The 19,286-nt window shown below is 39.3% G+C and overlaps 1 protein-coding gene across 7 annotated transcripts in view; it reads right to left on the bottom strand.

Annotated features, from left to right (window-relative positions):
- PCGF5 (polycomb group ring finger 5) overlaps window positions 1-19,286 on the bottom strand; it is a 125,065-nt gene that overhangs the window by 36,965 nt on the left and 68,814 nt on the right. For 5 of the 7 annotated variants that reach the window (XM_072869278.1, XM_072869283.1, XM_072869279.1 and 2 more), the window contains one exon: window positions 2,577-2,885. In XM_072869278.1, coding sequence (XP_072725379.1) covers window positions 2,577-2,688 — 112 coding nt within the window. In that variant the 5' untranslated portion in view covers window positions 2,689-2,885. Of the gene's footprint in view, window positions 1-2,576; window positions 2,886-3,002; window positions 3,122-3,412; window positions 3,558-19,286 lie in introns of those variants that run through there. The other 2 variants (XM_072869280.1, XM_072869281.1) reach the window with 2 other exon arrangements.

The raw sequence follows: 19,286 nt of genomic DNA, 5'->3' as shown, positions 1-19,286 counted from the left end.
TGTAAGCGCATACTGTACCAAACAATGGAGTGACTGAGGAGACAGATGGACATACCCTTTAGCTCACCTCTAGCCTGCTTCAACCAGTAGTTCTTAATCATCCTTGACAACTATGTAACAGACCAGAAAAAAAGGTCTCAGTCCATAAGACCAAACCATTCTGTTGCAAGTAGCAAAAAAGAAACAAAGTACTGAATTTGCAGAATAATTAATTATTTTGCAGTAATATAAGCATTTCTTTCCCAACAGAGATAGGAAAGTTTGTACTGCTGATGCCCATGTTGCACTTATTCTTCCCAGTAAATGGTGGAGTTGTCTGCCCAACATTTCCAAAAACCCCATCAGAAACATCTCTTATTAAAAAGGCACGCATTTCTCAGAGCAGAACTTTACTACTTAACATTTTTCAGCAACACAGAAGATGTGAATTAACTGCTGATTTGGTTACTACTGATCACATTAGTTCCTCTATGATCACTGGAGACCATCTATGTCAATACATGCTTTTCATCTTGTCCAGAGTAATACATTGTACTCCCAGTATCTAATGAATTTAGACCGCTTCTTAAACCATTAATATCTGTAGATTTTGATCATTTGTGCAACACTGTTTTGAATTATGGCAATTAGTAGTACAAGACAAATACCAAAGGACAGTTAAAATCGTTGTATTTTGTAGTAACTATTTGAATATGACTGAAGAACCATACCTGTACTTCAAGAAAAAAAAAAAAAGTTTAAATATTTTCTAAAAACCAAAGTGTAAAATAATTTATCAGAGTATCTTCCTGAATTCTGCCACATACAGATCACCTTTTCCTCTACAAACATAAGACCTCCATAGCACCACCTGAAGTTTTTCATTTTCCTTTCCATCATTGTAAGCTTCATATTTTGGCAACTAAACTTTGCTTTAAAGAAACACCACCTTCTTTCCTGCAGTTGTACTTAATGTCCCAAACACGTGGCAGCTTTTCTGTGAGGAGACCTGTGCAACTATATGGCAGCTCAGTAAAATTCACGTGCACTAATCTGGGGACTAGGCAGTAGCAGAGCTATCTCAGTGAAGAGCTCACAATCTACAAGTGAACAAAAGAAACAGATGCTGCCGAGAAAAAAATGCTCCTTCTGCCATTATTGTTTTGTAATGGGAGCGAAAGTAAATAAACAAATAAATTATCTAAACAGAAAGATACCATAATAAAAACAATTTTTTTTTCTAAGTCTGAGCTGATTTCTGATGCAACCTTTTTCCCCTCACCCCTAGCTTTTAAAAGTTACTACTGTTCATTAAACTTCAACCATAAAAAAGTAACTAATCCTGGAATTTTTCAATTTTCTTTAAAGGGAAAGACTATGTAATAATAGCTAATATACCTCTCTCCCTCCTGCTTTATTTCAAGTTCTTATAAGGACACTTTGCTTAACTTCTCTCCTCCTGAACTTACATTCCTTTACCAAGTAACCCAAACCAGATGAATAATACCACAAAACACATTATAATCCTTAGCTGATATTAGCTGTGGAAAAAGTCAGTTCTACACTATTTTTTCTCAAAAACTAAACTAAAAAAGAAAAAGTTATAATGGTAAACAATATTATCTTTGTACTATGAACAACATATAGGAATGATATATTTTAATTCTCTATGTGCTTGATACACTAGGGACATAAAACCATAATGTAAAAATTAACAGTAAAGATAACAACACTGCAAGAACAACACCGCGCAGAAATGACAGGAAATACTAAGACAAGGCTTTTAAATTATATTTATTAAAGGTTTAAAAATGGGAAATCTACCAGAAAGCATATAGTTCCCCTTACTTGTCTTTTAGAAGAATTCAAATTTTATTTGGAAAGACACCAAATTCTCAAGAAGATCCAAGCAAATGATCTTCTATTCAGGAATAAATGTAAAAAATTCAAGCATGTAAGTAACTTAGCTAGTGGAAGTCAGCTGACTGAGTTTGATAGGACCGTTCATATGTTTAATATAATTCATACACACAAATGTTTTAGAAGTATTAGGAGCATAAGACAACCTGAATAATTTTCCTGAGTCAGTTTCATTCAAAGAGATCTACTCCCCAAACAAGTGTTTTGCCTACTTTCAAGTATTTCTATGCATTGTGCCATGGAACACATTACAGAGAGATGTGAGCCAGTACTGACCAAACTGGTGTATCCATCGTGCACGCTGCCAACAGATACATTGACTTAAGTTTCAAAAACAGAGTTATATTATCAAAATACCACACCCGACCCAATGATCTTACTTGAGATCAGCCAGGCCACAATGATACATGTTTGGTGCTAGAGCCAGCACAATCACCACTAGCCTGGGGGAAAGAAAAGGGGTATCTTTATTCTGCAAGGTGTTAAGCAGAGTCAACACGCCCTCAAGATGACCCAAATGGCAGGCCAGTGTCTAGGAAACCCCACCAGAAACCGCACAGCATTTCATTGAACGCTTCAGAAGTAAACGAAAACGGGCACAGAGATCATATTAAACACAAAACACTTCAAGGAAGTATCACTTGTGAAGGAGGGATATTTTGCAAAGCACTACTTACAGGTATGGAGGCACTCAGTAACTGTAGTTGGCTTGATGAGATAGCCTTTACAGATATAGCAGGTGATGTGAGGATTGAAATCTTTCACCAAGTGCTTCCTCTGAGTAGCCATTCGTGGGGTAGGAAATGCTGGCAGAGTACTCGGGCCAGAGGAGCAAGTCTGAGAGGCGTCGATGCCCACGGTTCACAAGACCTGCGGCGCTGCTCTGTGCAACTGGACTTCTCCAGGCATTTGCTCTTAATTCTGGAGGTCTCACAGAGGCATGGCTCGTAGCTCCTGCTCCTGTGCCAGGCGAGTCATTTTCCTACCTGTAACACACGTGGAAAGAGAGAGGAGCGTAAGCCTGGCAGCACAACACCGGTGACGATGCCCCGGAGGACAAGCGTCGCCATGAACTTGGCAGGGGCACCCGGGTTATTCTTTACATAACAGCAGCTGTGCGCCCGGCAGCCGAGGTCCGAGGCAGCGCCCCTGCCCCCGCCGGGCTCCGGCCGCCAGCGGGACAAGTTGCCGGGCGCCGCAGGGCCGCGGAGACAGGTGCAGGGGCCGCTGGCCAGCCCCGGCGGGGTCCGCGGCGCCCCGCTGCCCGCCCGGCACACCCCCGCCGAGGCGAGGCGAGGCGAGGCGAGGCGCGCCACGGTCCGCAGGCCTCGGAGGGCCCCCGCGGGGAGGAGCCCTCCCCACCGTCCCGGCCCCGCGGGAGCCCGCCGGCAGGAGAGGGCGGCGGGCGGGGCGGCTCGGCGGCGGCCGGGCTCTCCCCCCGCTGGCCCGACCCCTGTCCCTCCCCCCCGCGCACCTGCGGCGCCTCCGCCCCCGCCTCAGCCCCCCGCCGTACCTGGCGCAGCCCGGCGGCCTCGGGCGGGCGGCCGCCCAGCGAAAGAGAAAGGGAAACGGCGTGCGCCTCCCACCCCCGTTGAGCCCTCCCTCCTTCCCTCCCCGCCAGGCTGCCGCGGCCGGTCCCAGGGCGGGCGGGACGGGCGCGCAGGCGCTGCTCCCCGGCCGAGCCCTGCTGCGCCGCGGCCCGCAGCGCCGCTCCGGGGCGGGAGCCGCCGGGAGCCCCTGAGCGGCCCCGCCGCCCGGGCACCGGGGCGTGCCGAGGGGAAAGGGGCGGGCGGCCGCGGAGGTGAGGTGGAGGGCAGGCGGGAGCGGAGCGGAGGCGCTGCCGGGCACAGGTAAGCGCAGGAGCGGCCGCAGCGCAGCCCGCACCCCCAGCCTCAGCCCGCTCCCAGCGGCCCGTCACTCGCCCGCTTCGGCCCTCACACCGCTTCTTAAAAACAACTTCAGCTTCTGCCTGTGGAAGGGTGAAACTTAAACCCATTTTTCGTTCCTCAGGAGGAAGTACGAAACCACTGGACTAAGTTAGGCCCAAATCCTGTGAACAGTCAGACGTGTTATATGTGCGCTTCCCTCTAAGACGGACAACTAGCCAGAGAACGAGTAAGCAGGAGTGAGCGCCGCCTCCGTGGTTCAATGCATCTGCTTTTTGCACCCGTTCACAGAAATGCACCATAGTACCAGGAAATTATCCATAAAACTAAAGCTGCCTTAAGTGTATTTTTCAATTGCACTTTTTCTAGAAATTTTCTTCTGCTCTCCTTTTAACAATAATAACAGAAATATAAGGAGGCATTTCCTCTATTAGCTGCAATACCATCACATTACCTGTGACTGTGCTAGGTCTTTGCTTTTCCATTCTGTATTTGAAATAAATACTCATTGTGCATTGGCCCTCCAGTACAGCCTCCCTTTCATCCCTGGGTATGTGCTGCAACAGCAGAAGGCTTTAATAACTTAGGCCTGCTCCTGCCATCCATTCCTACTTCTGGAATATTTCCCCTCCAGTAGATCTCGTTTACATCAATTCAATTGCCAGCCTGAGTCAGGTGGATTAAAAGCTGTTACAATTAAAGTTCCAGTGCAGTGGTGAATGCATTATAAACCTGACACAGAGTAATTCAACAGAATGTGCATAATTTTTCCTGATAAAATGTTCATCTTGTATGAGATTATTTCTCCACAACATGAACAAAAGTTTATAAAGCTAAAAATCTTTTGAAGCAGCATGTGGTATAGTTTAACAAAAAGTTGTGTTTTGATGGTTTTGTCCTTCTGTTGTTAACCATTGTTTGCATTATTATACCATCAAGCACACACTGCCAAGTCAAAGGTTAGACAATGCTAAACTCTAACAGAGAAAGTAGACAACATATATCTATATATATCAAAGTAGACTATATATATCTCATGGGAATACTTTAATTAGTAGTCACATTCTGTCAGTTTAGCAGAAGTTGACATTTTTCAGAATGAGCATGAGAGTCGCCCTGCTTGAATGTAGATTAAACATGACACGGCATTATTAAACTTATATACGTGCATTTAAAACAAGCAACTGCTGATGCTTTCCTGTCTGTTTTGAAATGACTGCATCTGGTAAGATTTATTTTAAAAATAAACTGGATTCTAAGTGAGATTTCAAAGCATAGTCCATCAAGTGTCCCTATTGGAAAAAAAAAAAATTCTAAACAAATTTATCAGCTAGGCTCATGTTTAAGCCATAATGGATACACAATGTTCTATTCAAGCACATTAAAAACACAAAACCAAAATACTGTGTAGCCCATACAGTAATAATTGCAGAGCAGTTGTGATACTTGCAAACATACTCAACTAGTACAGATTCCCACAAGCCATACTGAAGTCCCTCTTTTAAGGACTACCAGTCCCATGCCAGATAAGTGACAGTGTACATGGCAAATTCTTGCCTCATCTCTCCACAGTGTAGGAGCTTGGTCCTGCTGGTACCAAGCTGTATTTATGAGACGCTGAGTGCCCTTAATTCTCACTGAACATGATGCAAGTTGAGGCATTCAGCACCTTTCAAGATGACAACGTAAAGAACAAATGAGAAGCAGCGCAGGAGAAGCTCTCATTTCATTATCAGAGGAAAGTAGTATAACAAAGATCCTTAAATACTTACTCCTACTTTATACCATGAAGAAGCAAATTATGTTAATAAATGCTTATGAATTTATTATTATTTCACAGGTAATTAACTCCTAGCATTGCATACAACAGGTTTATTTAAAAATATAGGGCCATATAAGTGATGTGAGCATTCTGATCTACTTACAGCAGTTAAAAGGTAACAGAGGAATAGTGTTTGAATCAAACAAGGTCGTCATTTTCATCTTATGAGAGAAACAGAATTAACAAAACAAACTGAGCTAGTCAGGGTAAATATATATCACGTATTAGTGACAGCAAACGTGGTTTACAGAGCGGGTGATTATAGCCCTCAACTCAGTGATGAAAATACAGCTGCTCTCATTTTACCGTGTTTCTTAAACTTCTGACTTTCCTATTGACTGACTTGTACTCAGCAGTTCTCAGAGTGTCCTCTAACACAGTACTTACTTTTTAAAAAAACTAAGTCCTTTTTTACATATATAAGCTCGTCTAACACACAGAAAATAAAGACTGCTTTCTAAGCTTTATCAAAGTAGAGGAGTAGTTTGTTGAAATCCTTGAGGAACTACTGGATAATCCTAATGTGAAACAGAGTAATTTTTACATTTAATGCGAGTAAAATGTATCTTTTTAAAGGAACAGCCAGGACACATAAGAACTTGTGAACTCCAAGGATTTCATTAATTTTACTCGTTAATGCAGCCCCAACATTTTTGAAAAATACCAATATTTGATGTCAGTTCTCAAGTAAATTTCAGAGAGAAAATAAACATTGGTCAATACAGCCAAGTTCTCAGTAACATCTGAAATGAGTGAGTAATTCTAATTCTGCAAGTAGATCCACATGAGTACAACCTTACATCCCTACAGAGCTACACTGGAGTCTGTTTCTAGGCAAATCTCCAATTACCCTCCAGTTATCCTAAGAGTTACTTGTATTTTGTAGATGGAAGAATTACTGGAACACATCTGGACCAGGAAAATAATGAAAAAAATCCCTACTTTTCTTAATAGACATTGTGGAGCAATCTGAATGATATTTAGAGGAAAGCCACATCATTCACCTTCACTGAATACTGAGTCTCTAGACATCTGGTGGAAATGCCATCTTATGACTTTTTAAATCTTGAAAACTTCACAGAATTGCTTAGGTTGGAAAAGACCTCCTGAGATCACATAGTCCAACCCTTCTGCTCAAGCAGGGTCAGCTAGAGCAGGTTGTCCAGGACTCTGTCCAGTTGGGTTTTGAATATCTCCACAGATGAGGACTGCACCACCTCTCTGGGCAATCTGTTCCAGTTTTGACGACCCTCAGAGTAAAAAACTGTTTTCTTGTGATCAGAAATGTTTTCTTGTGATCTGTCTCAACCCTTGGCAATCCTCATTGTGGAATTTTTTCCTTAGGTCCAGATGGAATTTCCATGCTGCATCTTCTGTACTTTCCCATATATATGAATAATTTACTAGCAGCAAGTCAACTTAACTCTTACTGTCATTATCACTGTCTTTGCCATTATCTTGGGATCATGCATCATATTTCTTTGCTTTTTAGGCAAAGAGTAGTAACATTGTTTATTGTATAAACAATATTACTAGGCTCAGTGTGAAGACTGTCTTTGATTTGATAGGAAATGATAGGAATTAGGCTATTCTTATCCCCATCTCTTATTCGTGAAAATGATCAGCAATGAGGTTTTGCATTTCTACTGTGAGGGCTTTTCTTCATCCCTACTGAGCTCTACATAAGATGCTGTATATTAGCACATAATAGCACTTCTGGGATATATATAGCATTTCTTTCTTTATGCTTATTCTTCTTTTATAGTCTAAAGTAAAGTAGCAAAGCAGGATGCAAAATGCTAACATCTGTATTATTATGCCATTGACCAGTAAGTAAACAAGACAAATGCATTCAAGAGTAAGGTAAAATTGTGTCACAAAGTGTTCCAACTTTGTTGGACTAATTTCAAGCAAATTTTAAAAAGTAAGATAAATCGTAAAGTCAGTTCCTACAGGTTTTATAATAATTGGCTGCTAGTAAAGGAGAGGGAATAAAATTAGTGACTCTACCAAAGGTAAGATGAGCAGATCTGTATTGTTAAACGTTGCCTTGGCACACTAAAATACTGATCAGCCATAGCACACACTATCTCTTCACAGTCACAGAAACACAGAAAACAAGTAAGGAACAAGGCCATAGCAGTGGGAGAGGGAGATTGTCACTGGAAGAAAAAAAAAAATCACAACTGTGAAATAAAATTGCCTGGAAATTGTCACTAGCATGAAGGAGACAATTTAACTTTAGCCACTTGTATGCAGAGGTTGAAGTGAAAAAATACCTGGGTTTGAACATATTATTAGCTGACCATTAAACATACTGAGGGAAGATCTTGTGACCAGCTTGACATACCTCTCTGTGAATAACAGATTTAAGAACTGTGGTTACAGTCTTCAGGGGTATTGAAAATTTAAAAATACCAACCTATCATAGCAGAATTCAAACTATTCAGCTGAAAGCAGCTGTAGATTTAAGAATTAAGTGCGATGGGCATATTTTTAGAAAGTATTTTCCTTATGATGCCTTGATTATTTTGTCACTATTTTGTATTTTTCTTTTGAAGAATAGTTTTAATAGGCATGATTGTATGCATCAGACACAAACATCTCCAGAAACCTCCCAGAGAAAGTGGGACAAACTTCTAAAATATTAGTGACCAAATTCTCTATTCAGTTACTCTAGTGTCCAACTGTGTGAACTGTGATCAGCTGTCGCTCTCTGGTTTGTTGGGTTTTTTTAAGCACAGTAAAGGTACAGTATAAACTGCCATGTTTATCAGACAAGCTGATTCTTCATGCGAGAATGACCTAGCTGACATTATTTTGGCTTCAAAGGCAAAAATTCTTCATTATGGTGTAGAGCCTTGCATTGTGCCACAACATTTTTTTCTCTTTTCTTCATACGTAATTGATTTTCGGTGAAGAGGGATTTGCCTTTGAACCATCAGAGATTGCTCACAGTGAGTGATGCAACAGCAGGAAGTATACACGATGTGCAATCAAGAGGCTTCTGTGCCTCCATTTGCCTGTGTGTTTGGTTTCAAAACAATGATCTGCAGTGGAGTTAGGATCTCTAGGCAACTAAAATACTGGTGGTATCCTTAGCATCTCCTAGTTTTGTCTTATGGCCCACTGTAGTTTCCATGCACTTTGGTCTCCTGTACTACATCGCCTTTAGTTTTTTATAGGGTATTGAAAAAAATGTTTTGTGGTTCGTGGTATGTTCTCTAGGCTGAAATGGAGCAGGCATTATTTCACAGTTGTCTGCAATTGTGGGGAACCACAGAGAATGACCAAAGTAATCTTTTACAGTCCTACGTTTTATATAAATTTATAGCAATTCTGTATAAGTACTTACTTAGAGCAAGTAACGGTCACACATTTTGGTAACAGCTTAAAGAAGACCGCACAATTTGAAACAACCCACCTTGGTTCTAAATCAGCTGCTCTCCACGCACCAAAAAGATCTTGCATCTTCAGAATTACTTTTTTGGTCTCTGGCCAGTTATTTCACTTCCACTGCATAGTTTGTTAGACTTCCTCTGAACTTATGGAAATCACACCTGTGTTGCCATTTCTATTACTGTATAATTTCTAATACTTAAGTACTTTACCTGTATTGCTATCTGATTATATGCTTCTGCCAGTTCAGTTTCCTTTTACTCTGCTCTCTGCAATAGTATCACCTGCTTATTCCGTGGCTTTTCCAGAGAAAATCTACTCAGGAATTAATGCTATTTCAAGTCTCCCTGCTACTGCACAATGGAAAAAAATAAATCAATCAGTGACAATCAGAGCCACATTATCAGAAAAACTCCAGTGGTATAACTTGCACAGGCCAGCCTGAATATAGCTGTTGTGTGCATGGGCAAGACTACATCTCCTCCACAGATTTCCAGGATCTGTTGGTCATGGGGTAAACACTTTGCTAACTCTATGTATGTATCCTTCCAGGGGAAAAGTACCTCTGTACCAGTATAATCACAAGTTTCAAGTTTTCTAATCGGGTCTCAATGAAGTCTATGCTTTTCCACAAGACATCCTAATGGCTATTTGCTATAATTCAATTACTTGGGTTTTTTTAAATCCTTGTTTCTGTCAGCATTATATTGCTTCTTCCATTCTATACTGCATTTTATATATATAAATATATATAAATATATATAATAGATTTTTTTTTTCACTCTTTTTTTCCCTGAAAATATCAAAGCCACTTACATCAACATACACAGCTCAGCTAAAAAATAATGTGAAGTGTTCAAATAGTTTTATAAGTGTCATCTTTCAATCTCTGGGAAATGGAAAACAAACTCTAAGAACCCTCCAATGACTCCCGCTAAAATTGTTACTAACAGATTTTGTTTCTTACAGTTGAAAACTGGCAGGAATGCAAATCAAATTTTATCACACATGTCAAACAGCTTCACAATTATGCAATCAACTTGCACTGCAAATTAAAAACAAGATTGCTACTAGATCTTAAGTCAAAACAAATTTAAAACTCCAATAAGCTCAGCAAAAGCAATCCTCAAGAAGTCTACTCATGCTCGTTATGATGGCAGAACCGGCAAACAAAGAGGCTTGAAAGGAAATAGAAAAGTAGCAACCAAATTGCCTCATCTTTTACAGGACAAATTAATTACATTCACAATGTCTTAGGGAGTTAACTACCCTACGTCAATCGATTTTCAACAGGAGTTCTGTTTCCAGCTCTCTCAAGAATAAAACCTTTAACTTAATAATACAATGTTGGATGGACTCCATTTCATTTGAACTGCATGGGAAGACCCTCATTCATGGGAACCGTCACTTTGTCTGCCAATTAAAACAGTAGGCTTCATTGGAGGAAACCTAATACAGATACTTGTGAATTTCATTTTTAACTTGTAAAATAAATAATGTTTTTTCTGGATAAAGTAAGAGAAAATAGGGGGTAGACCAAGATACTCCAACCTTAGCGTCACAGCCTCATATGATCTTTTTTGACAGCAATTTAGCATATATAGAGAGTTAAACTCTGTGCAGCCACGTGTTCCATGTGATCTAGTCCATCCAATCATATGACCATAGTCACAGCTAAATTTCGCCTACTGAGTTAGATAAAAGAGGTTCTCTTCACCTTTCCCTAAGAATAAGCAAAAATAGAAGTTTTTTATGTATTTTGGACATTTGTAACAGTTCACATTAACAAATGAGAGTCACTCCAAATAACATTTTACTGAAAGCCTTATCTTGAAATATTAATAATTTTAATGCAATATACTAATGGAAAAAGATTAAGCCAAACTGATACTTTTAATTGATTCTTCATTTGAATAATACTCCAGTTTTAGGGACAGACAAGCTCAGGATTCTAGCCAGAAGCTATTCTCAAGTGAACAATCACTCCTCAGCCCATAACTTGGCATCATATGCCAGTTCTGCAGTCACATTAGCTTAGGAAGTTGACAGTGCTGGTTTCCCAACTTTAGTCCCATGACTGCAGTAAATCAGAAAAGTTTGCATAAGTGGTGCCTGTGTCTGACATTATCATCACTGAGTTTTCTAAAGAAAAGATGTATAAAACAATTCTCAAGTATGCAAAAAAAGTTGAATTTTTTTTTCAATTACAAAATCATGGCCTTCAGACTCTGCCTGCATGTAAACAGCATATTCGGGGTTGATGTGCATTTAATCAGATTGAGCACAAAATCAACCAAAAGCTGTGAGACTATGTTTAGCATCCCTGCATCTTAAGCTTCCTTTTTGTAATGCTTGGAAGTCTGGGTTCAGCATGTGGCTTTTAGCTGAGTAGGCTATGGCAGTTTGGACTCTCTTTTTAGGCTCTGGACAGAGCAGGGCTGAGTCTCTCCCAGAATACAAAGAATATACACAATCCTGCTTTTAAAAAGCTGTACTGTCTGCAGAAGTTCATTCTCACATTACTAACTTGTCCAGTCTCATCAGCTAGACAGTATCATCAACTACTTCACTAGGAAATTCTGTAGGAAGAAAATGATGGTAAGAAATGTAGGTAATACTTCAGATTACACACTTTTGAGTCTAAGAAATCAATTCTTAAGCACACTAGTACAGGCAAAGCCCTTCTAGAGATGCAGTCATTTGAATAAAACAAAATAATGTCTGTTTTGGTCCTTAAATATCTAATGGCACTTACTGAAAAGGTCTGACATGCTCAAATTGGATCATTCTATTAAGATTCTTGCTTTATATTTAGAAAAACAGATCTTTATTTCCTCTTCAAAAAGCTGTCATTTAGCAAGAATCACATTCTTGCTAAATTCACTACATTCTCCTGCAGGGGTATCTATACTTAAATGGCAAGTGAACTATGTTTATATTTCATATTTAGGCCCTGATTCTATAAACACTACCATTCATGCTTCACTACGGATGCCCATAGTCCACGCAAGCCTACAGTTCAGCTCATTAAAGTGGGTGACTATTCACTTGCATCAAGCTTAATATGTAAGTCCATGCAGCAGTGTACATACATATGTAACAGTCACCTCCTTATATTTTATAAAGGTGTATAAAATCAGCAGAGAGCATGCATCATTCTTTACTATTGTTTCATACCTTGCTGCTATTTCTCATTTGTATTACAAGAGTTCCAAATCCTATAGTCACTGTCAAACACTAAGAGATTCTAAGAGATGAGATTTATCTCAGATATAATACATCAGCTTGAGGTTGCCAGCTGCCTTTTTTTTTTTTTTACAGTATCAACACATTTAAAAAAAAAACCAAAAAACAAAACCTTTCCACTTTCAAAATTTTTCACAATTGGTAATGAACTGAGCTGCCTGGTAATGAACTCAGCAAAATACATTTCAAGAATGTTTTTCTAAAGTAAATTATAAACTATGCTAAAGATATCATACAATATCTGACCTTTCTACATTACTACAACCTGTACACACTTTGCTGAGGTTTTTCAGATGTAACTATTTTCTTCAGCGCTGTGATAAGTTTAGGTTCTAGAAGCTTAAAGCTAGATGGTTTCACCTATCAATTTACATGGCAAATCTCACTCCATTCCCTAACCTAATATCCTTGGTAGGCTTTTAAGAATAAAAGGCATAATACTCTTAAAATTATTTCCCTTTATCACAAATGCATAGATGGGAATATGAATTTTTGACAAGGTATTGGGCTTATGAGAACTTGTTGGTACATATAACACATAGCCTGCTCCTATCATCATCATGCTGTCTATTTAATAATTCACATTTAAATACAAGACCTTAGTTGCCACAGCTCAGTAGGAATAAAATTAAGGAGATTTACATTTTCCTGCTGAGAAATCTGGAATGCTGTCTAGTGTTTTATCCTTGTGTCTTTTAAACCTGTCAGAAACACTGGTGCCATCATAACCCTCCATCAGTCAGGAACTAAAATATGTATTTCAGGGCTACGTCTTCCACTAAGCAGCAACTTACCAAAATCATGAGAGAAACCATTGTTACAAAATACATCAAAAAGAGATACCTTCAAACACAGACTGCCAATTTACACTTTTATCCAATATATTTTAAATCTACTGTACAAATTTCTTCATTGCATCTGTTGGTCTCCGCATTTGTACCAGTGAAGCAATTCCCCCCCTGCCTTTTTTTTTTTTTTTTTTTAAATATCAGTGAATAGTGTAAGAAATGCAAGAACAGTCAAAAACCCTCAAGGTGAGGTATTGAAACTCCTTCCTAATAATCCTATTTTATGTTAGTGTCCCTCATTCAATAAAGACAAACTAATGAATTTTAGTACAGAGAGACTCAATAATGTTCCTGAAAACTACAATTTTCGGTACAACTAATGTGGTGCTAACAAAACCACATTACAAAGATTGTTATAAAGAAGAGAAATGGAAAGTATACTATTTTGCTGTAGATAGATTACATACAGTCACTTTTTTGATGAAGGAAAAGTAGCTCCATAGTTGGTCTGGAGTCTAGGACCACCTGTCCAAATCTTTAGAAACATAATTTTTACTTAGTAACAAGGTCAATATTATTAATTTTAGAGCAAACTTCCTCACTACGAACACGACCTCTCAATGATGTTATTGTCCAAACCACTGGTACTGATGTAAACAGGAGCCAATTTAAATGATACTTAGTGCCCAAAGAATAATAAACTTGTAACCACTTACGAGAATACTGTAAGTAATTTATTTAGCATAGACAAAAGTTGATGAAGATCCCTACTTCTTTGACAAGTGTCTCTTCTTCAAAGCCACAGAATACAGTAACATTAATCAGACAAGATGCAAATATTGACAATAAAGAGTGAAAGGTAACTGCTACTCTACCACATAATTTTCTCCCTCTGTTTATGATTTTATCATACAAAATGCTTGAAGAGCCACTAAGATGATTAAGGGATTGGAGCATCTGTCATATGAGAAGAGGCTGAGAGAACTGAGGTTGTTTAGCCTTGCTCGGGGGCGTTCTTATCAATGTGTATAAATACTTGACAGGGGAAGTAAATAAGACAGAGCAAGAGACTTCTCAATATTGTCCAGTGACAGGACAAGAGGCAGGGGACACAAATTGAAACATGGGAAATCCCATTTAAACGTAAGGAAAAATATCCACTGTGAGGGTGGACAAACGCTGGAATTGTTTGCTTGGTGAGGCTGTGGAGTCTCCATCCTTGGCAATTTGTCTAGTTGACCCTGCTTTGAATAGATGGGCTGGACTAGACAAACGGACAATGAGGTAGATTGAAAACTGGCTGAACTGCCAGTCTCAAAAGGTTATGATCACCAACACAAAGTCCAGCTGGAGGTCAGTCACTATTGGAGTACCCCAAGGATTGATAGTGGGGCCAGTACTGCTTAACATCATCATTAATGACCTGGTGATGGGACAGCGTGCATACTCAGCGATTTTTCAGATGATGCAAAACTGAGAGGAGTAGTTAATACACCAGATGGTTGTGGCACCACTCACAGGGACCACAAAAAGCTTGAGAAATGGGCCTACAGGAGTCATATGAAGTTCAACAAAGGGAAATGCAAAGTCTTGTACTTGCAAGGAATAGCCCCCACATGAGCACACGCTGGGGACTGACGGGCTCAAAAGCAGGTTTGCAGAAGAGGACCTGGGTGTCCTGGGGGACATGAAATTAAACATGAGCTAGCAATGCACCCTTGCAGTAAAGGCGGACAACAGCCACCTGGGCTGCATTATGAAGAGTACTACCAGCAGGTCAAGAGAGGTGGTAAGACACATCTGGAATGCTGTGTCCAGTTGTGGATTCCCCAGTAAGAGAGACGTGGACATATTGGAGCAAGTTTAGTGAAGGGCCACAAAAGTGACTGGGGGATTGACATCTATCACATGAGGACAAACTGAGAGAGCTCGAGTGTTTAGCCTGCAGGAAAGAAGGCTCAGGGGAGATCTTATCATTGTCTGTAAATTCTTGATGGAGGATGGAGGGAGGAGTAAAGAACACTGAGCAAGAGTCTTCTCAGTGGTGCCCAGTGAAAGGACAAGAGGCAGTGGACACATATTCAAACACAGGAAATTCCATTTAAACATCAGGAAAAAAAGGGGTTTACTGTGAGGTTGGTTGAACACTGGAATTGCTTGCCCAGAGAGCTTGTGGGGTCTCCATCCTCAGAGACTTTCAAAACCCAACTGCATAAGGTCCTGAGCAACCTGCTCTAGTTGACCCTGCTTTAAGCAGGGGCGGTGGAATAGATGACCTCCAGAGATCCTTTCCAACCTCAATGATCCTGGGATTCTGTGAAATACTAACCGGAATTACTCAATAGGTTTGGAATATGCTCACTACATGCAGTTCTAGGCTACCTGTGAACAGGAAGTGTTAGTAATTCCAGTTGAGTCTGAACTGTATCAGAGGTGTATCCCATGGTGAATGCTGGGGTCTTGTCTCACGGCCATGACATTGGTCCCTCGTGAGTGTGCAGCATGAATACTAGGGATACACCCAAGCATGCAGTGGCTCTGTCACCTCCTTGTCTTCATTATCTTATGGGATCCACTGTGGTAAGCACCATAATGTAAACTAAACAAAAGCTACTGGGTTTTCCTAAAAATCATTACAGATCAGTATCATTATATTACACAGCAGCTCTGTGTCCATTCCCATTTGCTCCATGACATGTCTAAAAACTTTAAATTATGAAGAAGCTACTGTACATGCTAAATAATTTAAGGATAGATTTACTATTATAGTAAGCTTCCTGGAATAGTGCATAACAGCAAAACACAGTCCTGTTAAACTGGGTTAATAGCTGCTTTGCATGTCCCAACTTCTCTCTTCTTCCCCTTCATTCAAGTTTTTCCCTTTCTCTTGTCCCTCCTGCATTCCTCTGCTTCTACAGGTTGCTACGTTTCTTAGAGGCACCAAATTTTAACTCAAAATCTGATGAACAAATGTACCTGTTAGCTTCCAGAAAAATAACTGTGTTTTCAAAACATTATAGCTTTGGGGTAGAGGTGTTACACATGTAACAGGAGTCTAAATCCTTCTTGAAGAGGAAAACTCAACAATCTCAAACTGCAGAATATGTCCTTCCATAGTATAGAACTCTACTCAATCAACTAAGTGTTATATTCAGTGCACTACTTGGCTTTTGAACACCTATAGCCCAATTGTCATAGAGGAGAACGTAATTTCAGAAGTGGGTAATTCATGCAGGAAATGGGCTCTCTGTTAGAGGTGGTTCAGGATGAGAATGAGGGTAACTACAATTAGGGTCTGGGCTATGTATTACCACTATCCAGTCCTAGGTAAATCTGTGCAAATCTGTATTGACTCAAGCTTTAATTATGTTTATTTCTTGCTTCTCTTAAAGCACCAAGGAAATCATACTTCTTGGGAATTCTGGGGCATCTGTCAACTAGTATTCCCCAGCAAAACAGCTTTGTTGAGCAAAGCAGCCACAGAGGCATGCCTTCTGGTCTTCAGTGGGTAAAGGAAGAATCTGTATATTATGGGGCAGGGAGGGCCAAGGGAAGATAAAGGATGGAAAAAGCTTGCTTCTACAGGAGAATAAATCAGAAGAAAATCTAAAGGTTGACTGCAGTCAACCTTTAGTAGAGGAGTAAATTAGTAGAGGAGTAAAACAAAAGCTGATCAAAATATAACAAATTTTTTGAAAGGGAAAAGCAGATCTACTCTTTAATCTAGCTAACTCCAGGAATTATGGAAGTGAACATATAGAATGTACATCAGCACAGCCTAGCCACACAGTGGTCCAGGGCAAACTGGGTCCCATTTACTGAAACACCTGACACTATTTTTATTGCTATTTAACAAAGCTGGCTAGATTACACTTAGTGCAAATATTTCCATTCAGCTAATACACCTTCAGCTGCAGGGGAAACATACCCTTTGAGAGTCCATCTGGTCTAAAGAGTCTCCAATCTAAACTGTGTGAAGAAAAGAATGCATTACTGAGCCTGCTTTACACAAAGAGTAAAATATTTCTACCTGTTTTCCTAATAAATTTCTGATGTCAGCCACACAGAGAGACATAACTGCCTAGGAATTAAACTTCCAGCTCTCAAACTCCAATACAATGTGTTAATCACAACATTATTCTTCATCTGAATGTTCATTTGACATGCATTTAAACTAAACCAGACACCTAATCTCTGAGGTGAGAGATTTTATTTTGAAAAAAATAGCCATATTGAACATTTAACCTACATATTGTCCCATATTGCTATTGATACTAGCTCCTGAAAATAATCAAGATATCTGCAGTTAGGATAGGAACAGGATTGGTAAGGAATTAAAAGGTAAGTCTCAAATTTTCAGCATCTGGAGGCAAGTATAACATTTTGCAAGCTAAAATATTTGAAGATAAAAAGCTAGATTCTTCAGAATTTCATGCGTTATATAGTATGTGTCTGTGCATTTATAGATATATAATTTCATACACTTGCAAAATGGGAGTGAAACAGAACATTGTGTTTTAATTGTATTTTTGCATTCAGTTTTAAGCAAGAGTAAATGACCACTTAAGATGACAAAGAATCAGATCCATCAACTCATCTTTCTTTTTCATACTAACAAACATCTCATGAATGTGAATATTGCTGTTTACACAGCCTAATCCCACACAGTACCTCCATGACTTCCTGAAACAAGTTATTTTTATGTCTCTATGATGTAACTAAATGTACTTTTACCTCTGCTGTGATGAAGAGGTTGTTGGCTAATACATATCCACTACTGATAGAGTGTTTTACAGCTACACATTCATTATTAAAAAGGAAATAAAAATGCACAGTTACACTCATTTCTGAAGCAGCAGTTAGTATTAACAATCGCTGAAACAGAAATACTGTCTCACTTTATATTTGTAATTAACTTAAAGTATTTTTTGTTGCAAATAAAAGAATGTTATTACAGATTCAAGCACACACACATATTATACTCTGCAGCGAGGTTTAAAGATAACACCTCCATCAATGCACTCTTTGCAGCATTGTTAGAAGTGTACTTGTAAACTACTCTTATTCCACACATGCACAAGTACCACAATCTCCCAATAACTAGGAGGGAAGAACTCAAATAAAGGATACCACTGGTGTCCACAGTGCATTGATAACTCTGGGAGAACAAAGAAGGAGTGTCACTCCTTCCAACTCCTGTAAGCATTCCTATGTGAGAAAATTCCAGCACTACATTATCTAATAAAAAATGTGCTGGAAGCATGTGGACACTATTAAGAACTGAAGCGGTCCTCTGGTCTACTGCTCTATTATATCTCTTAGTCTTGAAGCGACAAAGATTGCATTATAAACCCATGGATGTTTCGTTATCTTTGGTTAGGTTGTGATGACCACTGTACAGGCAGAAACTGCTCATACAAAAATGCCAAATTTCCATTATTTTTTCTAGTCCCTCCCTCACACCTCCCAAATCCAGGATGGTTAGATACTATAAGTACCTTCTAGTCTGTTTAAAGTACTTTCATACTTCATAAGCATTCAAGCGAACTCTACTTCACAGTGGAGTCAGTGACTCATTTCACTAATGACATGTGAGCAGAGATGAGAAAAGAATAAGGTTTTCACGCAATATTCAAGCATTGTTATGGAAAGAAAACTGCTCACATGAAGAATGCTAGACTGCTTACATCTCTACAGACTCCATGTCAACAAAAATAACAGCAACCTTTTTGCTCTATTCCCAAAACAGCACTGCTAGTAAACCTGCAAAACTCTCAGTAGATTCCAGGAAAAATTTCAGTTTCACTAGAGACTAATGTCAAATATGATCTTTCAGAACTCATTTCTCTATAAAAGGAATGCATTATGTTAGACAGGAGTAGGTGGAAACATAAGACATTTAGGCAAAACATCCAAAAGACTCCTGCACAAGAAAATAAACACTCTAGTATGAGAAAGTTGAGCATTATACAATGCACACAACTGTATAAGCAGTCTGTTTTCTGCAGTAAAAGGAATGAAACAGAACACTTACTGACCTAAGTACAAATTTGTGTCCAAGACAAACCTAAATTCTTATTTTTCAATTCATTCAAGTCTTGAGCAACTTCAGTGGGATACACTGCTTAAATATGTACCTTGAATATCTTTGACGTGGATTCCCTTCTTGGTCTGAGTTAGAATTATTCATCATCTTCCCCACCATGAGAACTATAAAATGTGTTCAAAAGTACTAAGGATATCTAT

This window comes from Ciconia boyciana, chromosome 8, assembly GCF_034638445.1.
Source record: "Ciconia boyciana chromosome 8, ASM3463844v1, whole genome shotgun sequence".
Taxonomy (NCBI): Eukaryota; Metazoa; Chordata; class Aves; order Ciconiiformes; family Ciconiidae; genus Ciconia; species Ciconia boyciana.
This window is presented reverse-complemented; position numbering and strand designations above follow the sequence as displayed.